At 36.6% G+C, this 19,311-nt stretch overlaps 1 protein-coding gene across 1 annotated transcript in view; it reads right to left on the bottom strand.

Moving 5' to 3' along the window:
• LOC150087657 (E3 ubiquitin-protein ligase COP1-like) overlaps positions 1 to 19,311 on the bottom strand; it is a 191,087-nt gene that overhangs the window by 87,062 nt on the left and 84,714 nt on the right. Inside the window, exon 11 of the mRNA XM_090369904.1 lies at positions 14,624 to 14,756. Coding sequence (XP_090226030.1) covers positions 14,624 to 14,756 — 133 coding nt within the window. The remainder of the gene's footprint in view (positions 1 to 14,623; positions 14,757 to 19,311) is intronic.

Raw genomic sequence — 19,311 nt, 5'->3', positions numbered from 1 at the left:
TGGATAAGGCCTATGGGGAACTGGAAAGGAAAGATGGAGATAGGCAATTGATGAGAATAGCCAAAACGAGAGACAAGGCATCAAAGGACTTCTCATCAATAAAACAGATAAAAGATGAGAGGGGAGTGGTTATACAGGACCAAGAGAAGGTTAAGGAAAGGTGGAAAGACTATTTTAAGAAGTTATTAAATGAGGAAAACCCAAGAGCATTATGCGAGGATGGAGTGCCAAATGAAAGAGTAGTGGAAGGCATAAGCAGGAAAGAAGTGGAAAGCGCACTCAGAAAAATGAAGAGGGGGAAAGCAGTAGGTGGCGATCAGATACCAGTATAGGTATGGAGAAGAACAGATCGATATCCTATGGGACTTTATGGAAAAACTGTGGCAGCAGGAGAGGATATCCGATGAATGGAGGGAAAGTATACTTGTGCCAATCTATAAAGGAAGGGTGATGTGCAGGAATATGGGGACTACAGGGGAATAAAGTTAATGTCTCAGTCGATGAAGATCTGGGAAAGAATTGTGGAAGGAAGGATAAGGCAGGAGACGGAAATAGGAGAGGAACAGTTTGGTTTCATGCCGGGAAGAGGAACAACAGATGCGGTCTTTGCTTTAAGACAGGTGATGGAAAGATACAGAGAGATGCAAGTAGAGTTGCACATGGTGTTCATAGACCTGGAAAAAGCATATGATAGAGTGCCCAGACAAGAGGTATGGAGATGCATGAGGGAGAAGGGTGCATCAGAAAAGTACATAAGGCTTGTGAAAGAAATGTACGAGGGAGCGGTGACTCAGGTTAAGAGTAGTGTAGGTATGATTGAGGGGTTCTCTGTAGAAGTTGGACTGCACCAAGGATCAGTTCTTAGCCCATATCTGTTTGATCTGGTAATGGATGTGTTGGTGAGAGAAGTGAAGAGTAGAGCACCATGGAGCATGCTGTTCTTTTTTTTTTTTTTTTTTTGATTTGGTAGTTGTTGGCGCATCGGCTTCTGTGGCCATATTGCACCTCCCAAGGTTTTTGCAGTACTTTGATCCAAGCCCGAGGCGGGAATCGAACCCGCGACCTTTGGGTTGCCGGGCAGGTACTTTACCCACTCGGCTAGCCCGGTCGGCAGCATGCTGTTCGCGGATGATATTGTACTGTGTGAACCATCCCAAGGAAAGGTAGAGAAGAAATTGGAGGAATGGAGGAAAGCGTCGGAAGAGAGAGGCATGAGAATAAGTAGAACAAAGACAATATATATGGTATTGAATGGAGAAGATGGGAGTTCTATAAAACTGCAGGAGGAAAAGCTACCATCAGTTTCGAAATTTAAGTATCTGGGATCGAACGTTGAGAGGGACGGAGGATTGAGTGCAGAAATACAGCATAGAGTGCAATGTGGATGGTTGAACTGGAGAAAGATTAGTGGGGTGCTGTGTGATAAGAAAGTAAATTGTAGAATGAAGGGAAGAATGTATAAAACCGTGGTTAGACCCGCATTGATGTATGGTGCGGAGACATGGGCGATTACAAGGGCTCAGTAAAAGAAGATGGAAGTGGCTTGTTTGTTTGTTATTTGGTTTTTAGGAGCATTAGCAACTAAGGCCATATTGCTCTGGGATATGCGGTGGTCATTCCCTGACCTTTCCCCATCCTCCGTATTTGGTGGTGACGGGCTCGAACCCCGGTTGAATCAAGAAGCACGTGGTACGCACTGCTGCTCCTTCCCACCTGGCTATGGAGGCGCCTGATGGAAGTGGCGGAGATGAGGATACTAAGATGGATGTGTGGTGTGACGAGGAAGGACAGGATAAGAAATGACTACATTAGAGGTACGGTCAAGGTGGGGCCTCTGAGTAAAAAAATGCAGGAATCTAGGTTGAGGTGGCTTGGACATGTGGAATGAAGAAGTGAGGAGTATGTGGGGAAGAGGTGTGAAAAGTTGGAGGTTACAGGGAAGAGGGGGAGACCTAAGCTGAGATGGAAGGACAGGGTGGCAGAGGATTTAAAAGAGAGAGGATGGAGGAGAGAGGAAGCCCAGGATAGGGAGGAATGGAGGAAAAGAATTAAGGACGGAAATGCCGACCCCACATAAACGTGGGAAGAAGGCGAAGATAAAGAAAAAGATAATGAAGCATTATGGCTACAGTAGTATAATACAGCCAGTTTAAACTGGTTGTTTCATGCCATTCAAAGAGAAAACCTTAAAAATATATAAAACAGGCCATATTCACAGCAGGTGCTTATTCTCATATTTTGATCTCTATCTAGAAAGTAACGTTAGCAAAAAATACTTAGTAGTCTAATTACAACCAGAACTGGCATACGTTTTTCAACATATATTAAGTCTTTACATATGCTGTTATGCAGCTATGCCAATTTTTCATTTTGTCTTCTACACAGATCTAAAGATCTCTAAAGTTGCAAGAATGACATGATTGACATTATTAATATTATTTATTTATTTTTTTTATATGAAAACCTTTCAAGCACAAAAAGTATTATATCAGAACCTATAGTACTTAATACAGTGTTTGGGTTGAAGGTTAAGATGAAAGAAGATTAGTTGAAACCAGACTTAAATTTCTGTAGATAGTAATTATCAGGAAATACATATGAAGGGAGATTTTTCCAGAAAACAGAAATCAAAAAAAAAAATAAATGAGGAAGAAGAAAAATTGGTTCTGTGAATTTGAAGTTAGACAGGGAATGAAAGAAGCCAATTCAGAAGAATAGTGCCCATGGAAGTATTTATAGAAAAGGCATGCAGCAGATACAGAACATCTATGAGACAGAGAGTAGAGTGGAGAGACTTTGTTAGAGATGGATCATTAATTAATTTTACTGCCCTCTTTTGAATGGAGTCTAGAAGCATGAGAGAGGTTTTAAAGGCACCACCCCAGATGTGGGAACAATATTCCATACAGGGTGAATTTGATATTGGTACAGGGTGAATAACTGTTTGGAAGAAAAGTAATGCCAAGAGAAAAAGAGAAAAACCCAATTTTTTAGATGTAGAGGAAGCGATATTTGTGATCAAGATTTGATTTTTGCCAAGAGAGATTAGAAACCAGTGTGATCCCGAAAAGAGATATGTGATCTTGCCTAGGAATTTGAGTGTCATCAAAGATAAACATAGGAGTAAAAGAATCCTTTTTGTGAGATAAGACAGGACTGAGTTTTAGAAGGATTGAAATCAACTAGGTTATCTTTGTTCCCCACAGGAGAATTACCTGAAGATCAGCATTTAAGGAATTGGTAGCAGATATTTGAGAAACTGAAGCTGTTTGTGTAGGGCACCGGTCTCAAAAATATGTTATTATCAGGAAAACTATGGATAGGATTTCTGGTTAATGGAAGAAGGTGATTAATATACAAGATAAAAAGAGTGGGAGAAAGCTTGAACCTTGAGGAACATCAGCATTAGTAAACAAGTAAGAAGATAGAACAGCCATCTACCATCACCTGCCGGAAGGCATCAGAGAGAAAAATGGATAGCCAATTACAAAAGCAGTTGGAAAACCATAAGATCGAAGATTATATAGAAAATCTTTTTATGCCAAACAATCACAAGTTTTTGAAATGTCAAGAGCAAATGCTTGAGTTTCACTAAACTTTTCCATAGATGGTAACATGAGCCTGATGGATCGACACTGACAGAATCCATACTGGCAATCATTGATCAGATGGAAGGTTTCTAGATAGTTCAGGAGCTGGCAGTTGATGGATTTCTCCATTACTTTAGAAAGAGTAGAAGTGCAATGGGATGACAGCTGGATGGAAGGGATTTGTCACCTTTTCTTTTAGGAACTGACTGATTATGAGCAAATTTCCAAGCAGAAAAGAAAACAACCAGTGGAATAAGAAAGTATAGAAAGGCAACACAGAACAAGAGTAAGCTCTGAAGCACAGGTTTTGAGAACAAGTGGAGAACTACCATCAGGACCTGGAACTTTCTTGGCATAAAGTCCTGGTATATACATATCAAGCAGATTCACGATTTTACCTTCGGGTTGAAGCATAGCAAACTCAGAGCACTCACCAAAATCAACTCTACATATAAGCATAATAATATACACCTCAACCACCTACTTAAGGATATTTTTAAATTTATGTTAAATAATAAAACTATGGTTACTAATGAATACATTAATATTAAATTCAGCAACGCTATATTGGATCATATATGCTTAGATAAGATTATCAATATATAAAAACATGAATTACCTATTACAAATGCACACATCTACACCATTACTTTAGAAAGTTACTACACCATTACTTTATAATAAACCATTTGGACTTACAGTCTGTAATTACAAAAAACTGCAAGCAACCTAGTCAATAGTAATATTGAGACTAAATGCTATTTCCATCTACCTCAATATCAGGACTATGTGGACAAACACCATAAACATATCATCACCGGAGATCTGAGTATCACAGACTACCTTGATCTGCGCGAAATCCTTTCTTTTGGTTTTAAATTTCATCCAAAAACTAATATCAATACCAAAACGATTATCAAACAACTACACTTAGATCTAATGCAGTTCTGCCTAAAACTATCATACAAACACAACATACCTTTAGAAGCTTTCCACATTTGGCTTACACTTACATACTAGGCTATCAAAAAGCAGATAAGGTTCATATACAACAAATTACCACCCACTAAGGTTTTCAATCTAGCCAACATTAAACAGAATCTTAAAAAGATACAAAACAGGTTTATTATTACTACTATTGACAAAGCCTCTAATAATTACAGCATAATATGTAAAAAATTTTACACTACTATACTATTAAATGAACTAAACAATAGTCCTACATACAAATTAGTAACCGACAAATGCAACTCCATTACTAAGAAAATACTGGCCCTGCATAAAAAGTTAAAGTTAACTAACCATAACACAATGTATCCTTACATATACTGCATACCTAAATTTCATAAAACACCCACTGGTTTTAGATTTATCACTTCGTGTAGAGACAGCTACGCCAAGATTCCGCATCATAAGCTCGTTCACCGAATATTATACTCAATAATAGCCTGATATTAAATTACCTAAATACTAATAAAGACAATAATACTATAGAACATATTAATACGTACGACTTTAATAACTTGTTTACCAGTATCCCTCATAACAGCCTAAAAACCGTGTTTAGCGATTATTACAACAAATATAAAAATATATTACCATGTTAGAAATACTACTGGGACGACCTCATTAACCTTTGTATTTTCAACAACTACATATTTAGACAACACATAGGCATTGCTATGGGAATCTGTAGCTCTTGCCTAGTAGCCAACTTATACCTTCACCATTTTGAAAATAGCTTTAAACAGGACATTATTCTATACAGATACATAGATGATTTGATTGTTATTAACATGCCTAACTTCCTCAGAGAAGCTATTAAACACTACCCACCTGAATTAATATTAGAATGTACTAACACAAACAGTTCTAAATCAGCTACCTTCCTAGACTTAGACATACACATAGTTAATAATACTATACACACCAAACTGTATGACAAATGTAAAGAATTTCAATTTAATTCCATAGACCTCACCAATTGGAACTCTAACATCTCCAAATGGATTCATAGAAATATAATAGTCGCACAAGGTATCAGAAGAACATGCGTATGTAACAAGGTAGATTACATTATAGATACGCTTATAGATTTCAGATCTAAGTTAACAAAAAACGGATTCCTACACCATATTATTGCACGATGCCTACATAAAGCTATTTTGATAGCTATTAACAAAAGGCACAATAACCTTAACCCACATCTTATTATGGATAAAATCTTGAGCCGCACTTATACAGCATAGAATATGTAGGTGTATTTTGTTGAAGTTACTGCTGGCATAGGTAGCTTTTGGCTGGATATGTATATATGTACATAGTAGGCACTGCCCATGGAGTAAGCTATATATAGCTTACACTCATTGAAAAAGTCGTACCTATATTTACTCTATGAGTAGGAACCAATTCTATTATCCTCTACGATGTCTCCTAGAACTATCTATTTGTTAAAATTACCATATGCTAGTTCCATATTTATATACAAAATTGCAGAGGGCACTATAGATTTTAGAATTAATTTTGGCTATTTAGTGAAATTAACTACAGTTACCAGGAGGAGATTCGATCGGTTAGGTACGCATATATGCTACACGTGCAGACTTATTCTGTCTTTCTTACATTTTCTTTGCAGTGGTAAGCATTTTATATATAAATTTATCTTATACTTATTGACTCTTATTGTTATATCTAATAACCAGGATCCCTTACTATAAGGGACGGGAAGTTACGCTCCCGGTTTTATCCTAAGTAAAATTATGCTTCACCTTTTCTATGCTTTTTACCTTTTACTGTAATAATTCTACTTTTTATACCTCATGAACTATTAGAGTAATTCGAGGGGGATTGAGGCACTATATCTATACTTTACTCTGCTTATGCTACTATTGCTTCATGTTACTTTTAGCGTATGCTACTAATACTTATGCTACCTATACGATATATAATATACCACATATGTATATGTTTAACAAAGGATGGATCTCTTTCTATTAGCTACGTATTATTATCTTTTTGTAAATTAGCTATCCGTCGGACTAACAGTCATCTAGCCAGCTAACTACTAAATTGGGATATATTAATTTTAGTTAACTGTAATATATTTTGGTTTTGTGATCTAATACTACATTTCCTTCATTTGGTATTGCTATCTCATACTACATAGCTATATTCTGGACACCGTTAAGCTGGACGATGACTACAAAAACGGATAGGCTGTTAATTATGGTTGATACATTAAGAGGGTTAGCACTCGAAAAAGTCCCTTTCAATGTATCTATATACCTATAATTAACATAATTTTATTTTATAATATAATTTTGATATGTAAGATTTTGCCTTATGTTATATTGCATATATATATATTTTTTCCCAGGTTGCCGTAGGCACGTACATAGGTTCTTGTTTCTTGGGCCATTATATTACCGGTTTGTTTCTCGGTATACACTATAACCTGCTAAATTTTGATTATAAATACAACATTAGACTCAACCACTAAAACTACTATCTTAAATAATAATAATATATATATATACACACACATACAGGGTGTCTCAAAAATATTGGTACAAACATTTAGGGGAGGTAGGTAACATGTAAAGGAATGTGAATCGCATAGGAACCCATAACCGGAAACATCACTGTAAGTCGGTACACGGCGCTGTTCATCAGTTCGCAAGAGGGAAAATTTCTGGTTTACTCATTCAAGCAGTAGTCGCCACACGAAGAGCATGCATCGATATACTAACTGTGAGCTGGCAGACATGCACCTAGTGTATGTCTGCCAGCTTCCCAGAAAGACATGTACCGTACCACCGTTTGATTGTGCGTGTGCATCAAAATTTGTGCGATTATGGGTCATTTAGGTGGTGCCGTTGTGTTAGGTGGTGATTAGGATTATGGGTGCCGTTGCCTCTGCCTTAGGAGTGTCTCATTGCAGTGTACAGCATCTGGCACGACGATTCCCTACACCCATTTCATCTCCAAAGGGTTCAGTTACTGCTCCCCCACGATCATCCTGCCCGTGGCTTTTGCACAGTGGTTTTTCCAAGATTGAATTTTCCAGCCTATCTTTTGGTCATGGATGAGGCTTATTTCACTCGGAGAGGCTTATTCAATCAGCACAATGCTCATGTGTGGGCTCATGACAACCCACACGGTGTATGCTCCCCCCATGCGACACAACATCGCTTTGCAATAAATGTGTGGGCAGGTATGGTCTGTGACAGCTTAATCGGCCCATACCTGTTACCATCGCGCACAAACTCCGCTAAATATCAGATATTTCTTGAAGAAGTTCTACCAGGGTTACTTGACGATGTTCCAGCAAATGTGAGACGCAACATTTGGTTTCAACATGACGGGGCGCCTGCCCATTATGGAAGGTGTGTTCGTGACCATTTGAACAGGCATTTTGGGCGTCAATGGATTGACCGTGGTGGACCCGTTGATTGGCCACCAGGCTCACCTGATTTATCCAGCCTTGATTTCTTTCTGTAGGGGGCCCTCAAATCTATCGTGTATGAATCGCCTGGAGATGGAAATGGATCTCGTGGTGAGACTCGTCTGCGCTGCTGCTACTGTCAAAAAACTCCAGGTGTGTTCGACTGTGTCCGCCAATCCATGCTGTGTCGGTGTCAAGCATGCATCGCGTCTCATGGTGGAACCTTCAAGCATCTGTGTAACATCACGAAATGCATCCATCTCATACTCCATTGTTAATATTATGTCAAATAAATGTTTGGCACTAATCACTATCTTGTGTCATTTCTGCTTCTTGTGCCTCTGCTGCTACTACTTTCTCGGGATGTTTCTGGTTATTTGTTCCAATGCGATTCACATTCCTTTAGATGTTACCTACCTCCCCTAAACGTTTGTACCAATATTTTTGAGACACCCTGTATATATAGTAAGCTGTACACAGACACAGCATGGGTTTGTTAAGGGAAAGTCTTGTCTGATAAATTTGATAGGATATTATGATGTGGTTACAAAGGAACTGGATGCAAAAAATAATTTTGATATCATATATTTGGATTTCAGGAAAGCTTTTGACACTGTTGCGCATGGAAGACTATTGTACAAATTGAAGCAGAATGGTATTAAGGGTAAGTTGCTACAATGGATAAAAGGATGGTTAAGTGGGAGAAGACAGAGGGTGGTAATCAATGAGTGCTGCTCTTCGTGGACTAATGTTATTAGTGGAGTTCCACAGGGTTCGGTGTTGGGTCCACTGTTGTTTTGTATATTTATCAAATGATATTGATGAAGGTATATCAGGCTTAATGTTGAAGTTTGCAGATGATACAAAGGTTGGCAGGGTTATTAATGACAGTAATGGCTGTGTGCTACTGCAACAGGATCTAGATAATTTGGGCAGTTGGGCTAAGAAGTGGCAACTGAAGTTTAATCTTGACAAATGCAAAGTACTGCATATGGGTAGAAGTAACCCCAGAGAAACGTACCAACTGTGTGGTACTACACTTAAGGTGGTAGAAGATGAAAAAGACCTGGGAGTAATTGTGCAGTCAGATATGAAGTTTTCTGAGAAATGCAGACAGGCTGCCAGGGCAGGTCATGGGGTTTTGTCAATGATATATAGGAATTTTCCTAGCAGGGAGAAGGGGGTGGTTGTCCCTCTGTATAAGGCAATGGTCAGGCCGCGCCTTGAGTACTGCGTACAGGTCTGGAGGCTTAATTTTAGGAAGGATGAAGATTTGCTTGAGCGTGTACAGAGAAGGGCAACAAAATTGGTGAGGAGAATGAAGGGACCCTCTTACCAAGAGAGGCTTAAGTTCTGCAAATTGCAATGGCTGGAGACTAGGCACCTGTGCGGTGATCTGATTGAGGTGTATAAGGCCTTGAATGGGTTGAGTACGTTGAATTCTGATGGATCCTTCCACTTGTTCAGATTACAAACCTAAGGGGGCATAAATTCAAATTAAGAAAAGACAGATGCAGAATAGATGTGCGGAAATTTGTCTTTAGTCAGCGGGTGGTTAATTGCTGGAACAAACTTCCATCTGTCATTGTGGAAGTTGATAGGTTAAATAAATTTAAGGAGGAACTGGACAGGCATTTTGAGGAGTGGTGTGATTTTTTTTTTTTTTTCTTTTGTTGTGTTCATATACATGTTCAGCATCTGTATAGTACTTATTGTGCTTTTACTATAATAACTATATATATATATATATAGTAGTAATATACAACTGTTAAGAAGCAAAATAAGTAGGGAAAGGAAAATAACAAAAGTAATTGTATGTCTAATGCTCCAAAACTTGCAGAGCAGCAGTAAGGTAGCAAAGGATATAAATAATGTGTGGTTTGTAAAATATATCAAGTGTCTGTCAAAATGGAAATGAAAAGTACACAAGGTGCCTGAACTAAGAGAAGTTTAAGGGATAGTCGAAAGTGGAAGTGAAGTAGTGGTTAAACAGGTGAAAGAATTTGAAAAACCTAGAACAAATATGAACTGGGACTAAGGAAAAAAAAGAAAACTAATAATAAATAACACTATATTCAGATATGGAAGGGCAATTTTAGTAAGTGGTCGAATCAGGGGATGGCAAATATGCAAAATCTGAATATAGTAGATGAAAAAATGATATATAGTAAGGAAATTCATCAGGGGACTACTCCTGAACATGTACCAGGCACTGCATTTCCAAACTTATCTGTAATAGTAATCGTGGCATGTGATGCATGAAAGCAAGCGTGTGAGCTTACGTAGCATCAGTCAAAAAAAAAAAAAAAATTCGCACAACCATTCCCTTTAAATGTTTGTCCAGTTCCTCCTTAAATTTATTTAACTTATCAACTTCCACAACGACAGATGGAAGTTTGTTCCAACAATTAACCACCCACTGGCTAAAGGCAAATTTCCGCAAATCTATTCTACAGCTGTTATTTGTTATTAATATTTGGTTTTTTTTAGGAGCATTAGCAACTAAGGCCATATTGCTCCGTGAATATGCGGTGGTCATTCCTGACCTTTCCGCATCCTCCGTATTTGGTGGTGATGGGTTTGAACCCCGGTCTAATCAAGAAGCGTGTGCTATGCACTGCTGCTCCTTCCCACCTGCCTATGGAGGCGCATTCTACAGCTGTCTTTCCTCAATTTGAATTTCATCATCATCATCATCAGCCATTTTCAATCCACTGCAGGATGAAGGCCTCTCCAGCAACTTTCCAGTTGCTTCTGTTTTGAGCACTGGACATCCATTTACTACCCACAAACTCATGAATTTCATCTATCCATCTCCGCCTTTGTCTTCCAGGTTTTCTTCTAGCTCCTCTTGGATACCATTCTGTTATTTTCTTAGTCCATCTGTCATCATGTCTTCGAGCTATGTGTCCTGCCCAAGACCATTTTAGTTCTTTAGTTTTGATAAGAATGTCCTTTACTTGAGTTTGTTGCCTAATCCATGTGTTTCTCTTCTTATCTAACAGTCTTATTCCCAATATGATTCGTTCCATTCTTCGCTGTGTGGTTCTCAGCTTCTCTTCCATTCTTTTGGTGAGTGCCCAAGTTTCACTTCCATAAGTCATGGTGGGGAGTATACATTGGTCCATTATTTTACGTTTCAGACAAACTGGGATATTGCTCTTCAGTATGTGACTATATTTCCTGAATACTATCCATCCAAAATTTATTCTTCTCTTGACTTCCAGCCATTTATCATTATTACAGCTAATAACTTGTCCCAGATAAGTATATGACTCCACCTTTTCAATTACTGCTCCTTCAATCATTATGTCTCTTTCTGTGGCATACTTGTTCATCATTACTTTTGTTTTAGCCATATTCATCTTTAGTCCAAAATCCTTACTAACTGTGCATAACTGATTAAGATTTTCCTCTAATTCTTTGGGATCATGGCTTATGACCACAATGTCATCTGCAAATCGCAAATGGTTTAGGTACTCTCCGTTCACATTGACTCCTTTCTGCGACCAGTCTAATCTTCTGAAAGCTTCCTCAAGGGCAGCAGTAAACAGCTTAGGAGATATTGTGTCTCCTTGTCGAACTCCTTTCTCAATTTTAAATTTCCAACTGTCTTTGTCTAGTCTAATAAAGGAGGTAGCACTCTCGTATATTTTCTTCAAAATCATAATATATGGGGTATCAATGCCTTGTCTTTCCAGTGCCCGAAACATTGCCTTATGCTGTATGGAGTCAAATGCCTTTTCATAATCCACAAATGCCAGGCATAATGGTGTTTTATATTCATTTGCTTTCTCCATTAGCTGTGATATTACATGAAGGTGATCCATAGTTGAGAATCCTGTCCTAAAGCCAGCTTGCTCTTTCGGTTGATTCTCATCCAGTATTCTTTCTAATCTGTTAGTAATGACCCTTGTGAACAACTTGTAGATGTGGGATAACAAGCTAATTGGTCTATAATTTCCAATTTCTGATTTATCTCCTTTCTTATGCAGCAAAACTATGATTGCATTATTCCACCGCTTAGGCGTCACACCTTTTCTAATGCACTTTGTGAAGAGCCTTGCCAGTTTTTGTGTTATGTCTCTTCCTCCCAATTTTAACAACTCTACAGTAACTTCATCTTCCCCCGGGGCTTTCTGATTCTTCATTTTCTTCAATGCATGTTCTACCTCATCAGGAAGAATATTGGGTATGTCGTATGTGTTGCTACTTTGCAATCCATCTTCCCCACTGCTGGCATCATTCCCCTGCTCTTTGTATAATTCTCTATAGTAGTCTTCTGCTATTTGAATTATGCCTTCTCTGCTGTTTATAAGTACACCATCGCTATTCTTCAGTTTCAGTATCATTTGTCTTTCTGTATTACTGCTCATGGCTGCTGATTTAAATCCTTTGTTTTCCCTTAATGCTTGTTCTACTTTTCTTGTGTTAAATCTTCTTATGTCCTCTCTGAGTCTCTTTCTAATGGCTTTGCATAACTCAGTATACCCAATTTTCTCCCTGTCAGTGTTTTTCTTGATTTTCATTTGTCGTCTTCGGTTCATCATGACAAGTGTTTCTTGACTAATTTTTTCTTCTTTGGATTTCTTTTTCCCTATAGGTTTCTTGGGCTTTATCACTTTCAAAAAGTTGTAATATTCCTCGTTGATATCTTGGTCCTCAGCAGTCTGCAGAAGCTCATACTTGTTCTTAAGTTCCAGTACATACTGCTTTTTCTCCTCTTCTGTTATCTCAAAGACCTTTGTATTATTTACTCGAGTCAGTTTTTTCCTTTCCTTTCCTACATCTATATCAAGTGTACATCTTACCATTCTGTGATCACTTCCAACATTTACCTTATTTAGGACGGTGACATCATTCACAATATATCTTCTATTAGTGAGGATGAAGTCGATTTCATTAGTAGTTAATCCATTTGGACTCTTCCATGTCCACTTTCTGTTCACCCTTTTCTTGAAAAAAGTGTTCATTACTGACAGTCCTTGAGATTCTGCAAATTCCACAAGTCTTTCACCTCTTTCATTTCTTTCACCAATTCCAAAATTTCCTATAGTTCTCCTTTCTGTGCTGTTTTGTCTCTTTCCAACCTTAGCATTGAAGTCTCCCATAATAATAGTGTAGTGGGTTTTCTGCTCATCTAGAAGACTCTCAATTTCAGTGTACATTTCTTCAACCTCTTCATCATCATGGCTCGATGTTGGTGCATAAATCATTATAATCTTTAGCTTGTATCTCTTAGAAATCTTTAGTATTAGTCTTGACACTCGTGGTGATGTACTTTTGAATTCCAAAATGTTGTTTTTAAAATCTTTATGGACCAGAAACCCAATTCCACCTTCACTCCTTTCACTCTTTCCATTGGTGTACAGCAGATTTCCACTTGATAAACTTATAAGTGATTCATTTCTTCTTCTTGTTTCAGCCAAACCGATGATATTCCAATTCACATTTTCTAATTCCTTTTCCAGCTCTAATATCCTGTCTTCACCGATGAGTGTTCTTACGTTATAACAGGCCAAGTTCAGTTTCCGTGCATGGCAGCCTGGTCGTACCCAGAGATTCTTAGCACCCTCTGCTTCCACTCTAATCCTCTCGCTGCCGTAAGAGGGAGAGTGAAAGCTGCTGGGGACTGAGGGCCATTTGTTTCGTCGTGCTTTCATATTGCTGGAGGGGTTGGTCTTTTCCTCTTCATGCTGACCAGGCATCTTGAAGAGAACCACTCTACACGTTCGTTGCCACCTAAGTGACGTAACAGGGCTTACCATCGAGAAGGTGTGCATGAGTGGATTTTAGGGAGGCAGGCCAACCGGACTTCTCCTAAATCTTCTGTAATAGAGAGATATTGGATCCATCAGTGTTTTAGGCTGAGTGTCTGATAACACACAGGATACCTGTTCCCCTCTAATTTGAATTTATGCCCCCTTAAGTCCGTAATCTGAACAAGTGGAAGAATCCCATCAGAATTCAGCATGCTCAACCCATTCAAGGCCTTAACACCACAATCAGATCACCTGTGAGGTGATCTGATTGTGGTGGATCGATAGCCAGATCCGCTCAAAGTCCCAGATGAAGTAGCGGGTAGATGACCAGGTAAAAGAATGTTAATTGACATTGATTTGATGTTTATTTAATGTTTGTTTGAAATATATATAATATTAACTTCATTTATTATTATTATTATCATTACATGTACAGATCCTCCAGGAAGAAGTTAGACTACACATGCTAACTGGTTTCCCTATTCCCTACACACCTAAATACCTATATAGATAATAAATAAATACCAGAAAATAGATTAAATAGACCAAATTGAAGCAATTTATTCAATTAACCAGTAATATATCAAGCACGTATAATGTCAAATTGCCACATGACAATAGCATTAACGTAGCAAGTGATAAAGAAGAAATAATCACATAGGCTTTAATAATAAAAAACACAATACACACACACACACACACACACACACACACACACACACACACACACACACACACACACACACACATGTGACAGTACCATTTTCCATGTATACTCAAGATTTGACATCTGAGTGATGTCAAAATAAAATAAAAATAATGCTTACCTAGAAACAATACTACTTGAACCACTAAACATGTCAGTGGCATAACTAAGAGTAGCTAAAGCTCTCATTCCATTGAACCTAGTAAATTTTGATAAACTTTCAGTAAACTCATCTAATCCTTCTTTGGACACATCTGTAATGGAAACACAGAAATAATAAAATGATATACCCAGCACATATTAAGTATTATGTATAATAAGTTAAAAGAATGTAAGACAAATAAACAGAATGATTTTAAACTTAAGAAGTGGGTGAAAAGCATATTAGTAAGAGTAAAATAAAGACTAATTTGTAGAAACCACCTGACAGAAAAGCAATTAAGTTTTATTGAGATCTAGACACATTTTGCATATTTTAATGAATTAAAAAGAAAACTAAATTATGTAAGTTAATAACAAGATACCCAATTACTCAACAATCCTTCCAACTTCTGATGCTTTGATTCCTCTCTGAGAATAATTTCAAGTCTAGGAGACTGGAGACTTGATAACAATTCCCAAAGAGCAACTGAAACATCATCAGAAGTTAAATAATTCTGATTTATTTTAAATTTGTAAAATATATCTAACTTCAAGAGTTAATAATTTTGATATTGCATAGTATGTCTTTAATTTAACCTAATTTAATAATTAGTGCATATTATCATTTTTGTACTTAGCCATACAAATAATCAAAATAAAGTTTGCATTATATTACACCTCAAATGAATCATAACAACTGCCCTATTCTTAAACTTAAAATAAGTGACCCTTTTCCTAGGAGAAATATATTGCCACTTATTCTCAGTGAAGTGATATCCCTCAGTGGCACCATTATTACACATTGCAACAGTCTACACCAGTGGTCTCCGAAGGTGGGTGTGCACAAGATGATCTATCAGGTGCACGAAATAATCCACAATAAATCAACATTTATTAATTATGAAAACTTTAGTTTTTCGAAATGTAATTGAAAATAAAAATTATAAATAAATGTTTTTTAATACTTCACTATGCGGATTTGTTTGATCGCGCAGCTTTATATGATCATGCCATAGGTTTCGCCCATATCCGAAACGATACAACCACGTGCTCGCTTCGAGCTCAAAGTATATCTTCCATCCTTGTTTAATTTAACTGAATGTAGATTAAGAAAGGATGGATTGTGCTTGCGGCTATCATTGAGCTGTACCGAATTTTTGCATCGAATTAGATTGTGATCTTTTCAAATTATGATTCTAGATATAATGCCTTCCATGTGAATGATTTATAAATTAAAAAAAATATATATATATATATATATATTAAACTTATATATTTAATTTTTTATTCTGGAGTGTGCAACCAAAAAAGTTTGGAGATCACTGGTCTACACCTTTTAATATATCTCATGTTGCCAGTTCTTGGGGAGTAACAAAGGGCTGATCTCGTTAAGTTTACCTTCAAACTATGTGTTATAGATCACTACAACAAATTACCTGCCATGGTGGACAAAGCGGAGGTTTGAAAAAGTTTAAAAGTGGAATTGGATAGCCACTTTGTGATGGGAAAAGTATGAATGAGCGGAGAAATTTTTTCTTTTTTGATAAATCTGCTTTCCTGCATCATTTACCCATTATAATAATAACAGAAGTTATAGAATAATATTAATTACAGAAAACTTAAGTAAATAATTAGACTTAATTTGAATGCACAATATTATTATTTAAGAAGCCAAATTAATTTTATGTAGTTGTGTAAAATTCATTAAACTGAGCTTTCACAATGTAAATTCATTAAAATGATATAAATATATTATTTATATATTTACATTTATATAGTAATAACCAGATTATTACTATATAACCCTTTGGAGTGCAGCATTAGTTGCACAGTCTTCCTCATGCAGTCCACTCTACTCCCATCATAAAAAAAAAAAAAAAAAGAGTCGAAATGTGATTTTCAAAAATTATTAATTTTTTGGTAGTTAACATGAGCTAATACATAAAACAGACTGGCAAAACAGTTTAAAACTTCTAAAGCAATATTTCTTCTTGGAGGAAAATACTCCAAAACTTTCCACCCATATAATAGAAAATAGTGTTTTTATTAGAGCACCTACTTTTAATTCTTTTTGTTTGTCCTTTTGTGGGTGGGGAGAGATGCAATCTTAAAAAGAGTAATAGTATTCACCATATAGTGCAAGGAAGCCACAGGCTTTTGCTGCAAGTGCGCAATCCACAGGGATTGCACTCTTAATTACTGCCTCTAAGATTTTTCCTACCACTGAAGCCAGACTAACCAGTCTGTAGTTACCATCTTCACTCTTAGATTTTATGTATTGGCGATAACATCGGCACTTCTCCAATCCAAAGGAATCCCCGAGTTCAAAGATGCCCTCTTAATTAACCTCAATGGTTTTATACACTCCAGAATATCTGCAGAAATCCTTTCCTGCTAGATACATTCTCGAAAAACAGAATTCTGCCTGGCCATTCCTCAGACCAATATTAATTAATTAATTATTTAAATTTTACTCTAATGTAAGTTGTCGATTTTTTCATTTTAATTTCTGGAGAGTATCATACGGAAGTGTTCTACATACAATATTGAGGTAAACTCCTCTTATTATTTTACAAAAATGATTACTCTTATGAAAACCATAAAAAATCACTTTAAAAACTATTGCAGTAAAAGTTTGATTATAATTAGGAAGCTAGAAAAAACTTCATATTTTTAATTATTGATTAACTATTAACATGGGATTGTTACTTTGGAAAGGTAACTGTCAGGTTCCCCATCACCACCACTGGATTAATACTAATTATACTAAAATGCTAATACAATTTTTTTTTAGATAGAACCACTTCTATATATATATACACACAGTGGATTCTGGTTATTTGGGCCACCGGTTAATCGGGACAGCCATTTATTTGGGGCAAATCTTAAAAAACAGAACCCAATCAAGAAAATAGCCAGGGTTTACTTCACTTAATTGGGACAACATGCCATTTAATCAGGGCAGGAGACCGAAGAACTGGAGATTACCCTACGATTGTCTCCGACCGTACCACGTGGTTCAGTTGGATTTCTGGAGGTCAAAACCATAAAACAATTAGCAGTCACCTGTTTATTGGGCTTTTCTGTTAGTGCAATCTATCATAAACGGATAGCAAACTTGATGTTATTGAATTTGTGATAATACCGACAGCTGGAATTCTGTGGGTTATGGTGAAATGTGTTCACACTTCCATGGAATCTTCAATCATATAAAAAAAATAAATTTTCAGAATCTTCTCTTCATTCCAATTTTTAAAGCTTCGTAACTTGTTACTCTGTTCTCACTTGCGCGTAACAAGCTTCGTAACTTGTTACTCTGTTTTCACTTGCGCGTACTGTGTTACTTGCACTTTGTGTGTGTATGCCATGTTCTTTGTTAGTGATTGCTTATCTTTTTACTGTTTTAAATTTTAACTCCCACCCACAAACGTCAGTGAACAGAAATGTCAACTAGTAAGTATGTACATATTACAGTACGTATTAATTATTCCGATTATCACGTATATTCTTCCGATTTTCATGTATCATTTAATTTTTTAATTGGTAATAAAGGGTAAATTTGTGCTTAATATACCTTTACTTTTATAGCCTGTGGTAATATTCCTCCTATTTTCGCTAATTAGAATCGCTGTTTAATAGAATTAAAATTCAATTCACAAACATGATCACAATGACTGATGCTTACTACACATTATATAATGAACGGTACTTTACTATGGTGAGTCCATCGTAACGTGATTTGATTGTGTACAGTGAACCAATTGTAAAGTGGGGATTCATTGTATTTTTAACTATTTACGTGAAATTTCAGATAAGTGGGGCAGCCGCTTAATCGGGCCAAAATGCACTAGTCCCAATGTGTCCCAAATAACCGGAATCGACTGTGTATACATATACACAAATATTAATTATTTTTTATTTCAAACGTTATAGCTTAAGATAGAGGTGAATAACCATAATCTACAAAGGACCCTAACAGTCTATATATATAGCGAAGTCTTACCAAATCCAATAATTCAATATTTACAAAAAACCAAATCCAATAATTCAATATTTACAAAAAACCAAATCCAATAATTCAATATTTACAAAAAACCAAATCCAATAATTCAATATTTACATAAAACCAAATCAAAAGTACCATAATGTCATTACTGAATAAGGCTTACATCGAAAGGCACGTCGACATATATACTTATAAATACTTAAAGCTTAGTAAAGATGGTTTCCCTCTTAAATTTATATTTAAGTATTTATGTAGAGTGAAAATATTTGCCCTCAAAGTATTGTTAGGAAGTTGGGAATATACTAATGAGATGTCTTATTTTGAGTTTATGTATATAAATACATATTAGGCACTTCCCATAGAGCTGTTGATCTGTGTCTTACGCTCTGAAAAAGTTGTACCCATAGTTGTTCTATGGGAAGGAATAAATTTTTTCCCCCCACATTTGATCTTGTTCAGAGGTCGCTTATGTCCACAACACTTTTAATCAGTGGATACGTTATCCGCAATCATATCTGACAGTAGAGAGAGCTTTGAACTTTCTTTCACTTCAAGCAGAAGCTTGGGTCTATCCATGTTTTTTTGTAAGCTCTGATGTATCGGTAAATTTTGCTTTGTTCTTTAAGATTGTCTTGCTGTACTTGATACAAGCATTTTCACTT

This window comes from Mastigoproctus giganteus, chromosome 3 (genome assembly GCF_048544385.1).
Source record: "Mastigoproctus giganteus isolate SK-2022 chromosome 3, ASM4854438v1, whole genome shotgun sequence".
Classification (NCBI taxonomy): domain Eukaryota; kingdom Metazoa; phylum Arthropoda; class Arachnida; order Uropygi; family Thelyphonidae; genus Mastigoproctus; species Mastigoproctus giganteus.
The sequence above is the reverse complement of the archived record's forward strand: the minus strand, read 5'-3'. Positions and strand labels throughout refer to the sequence as shown.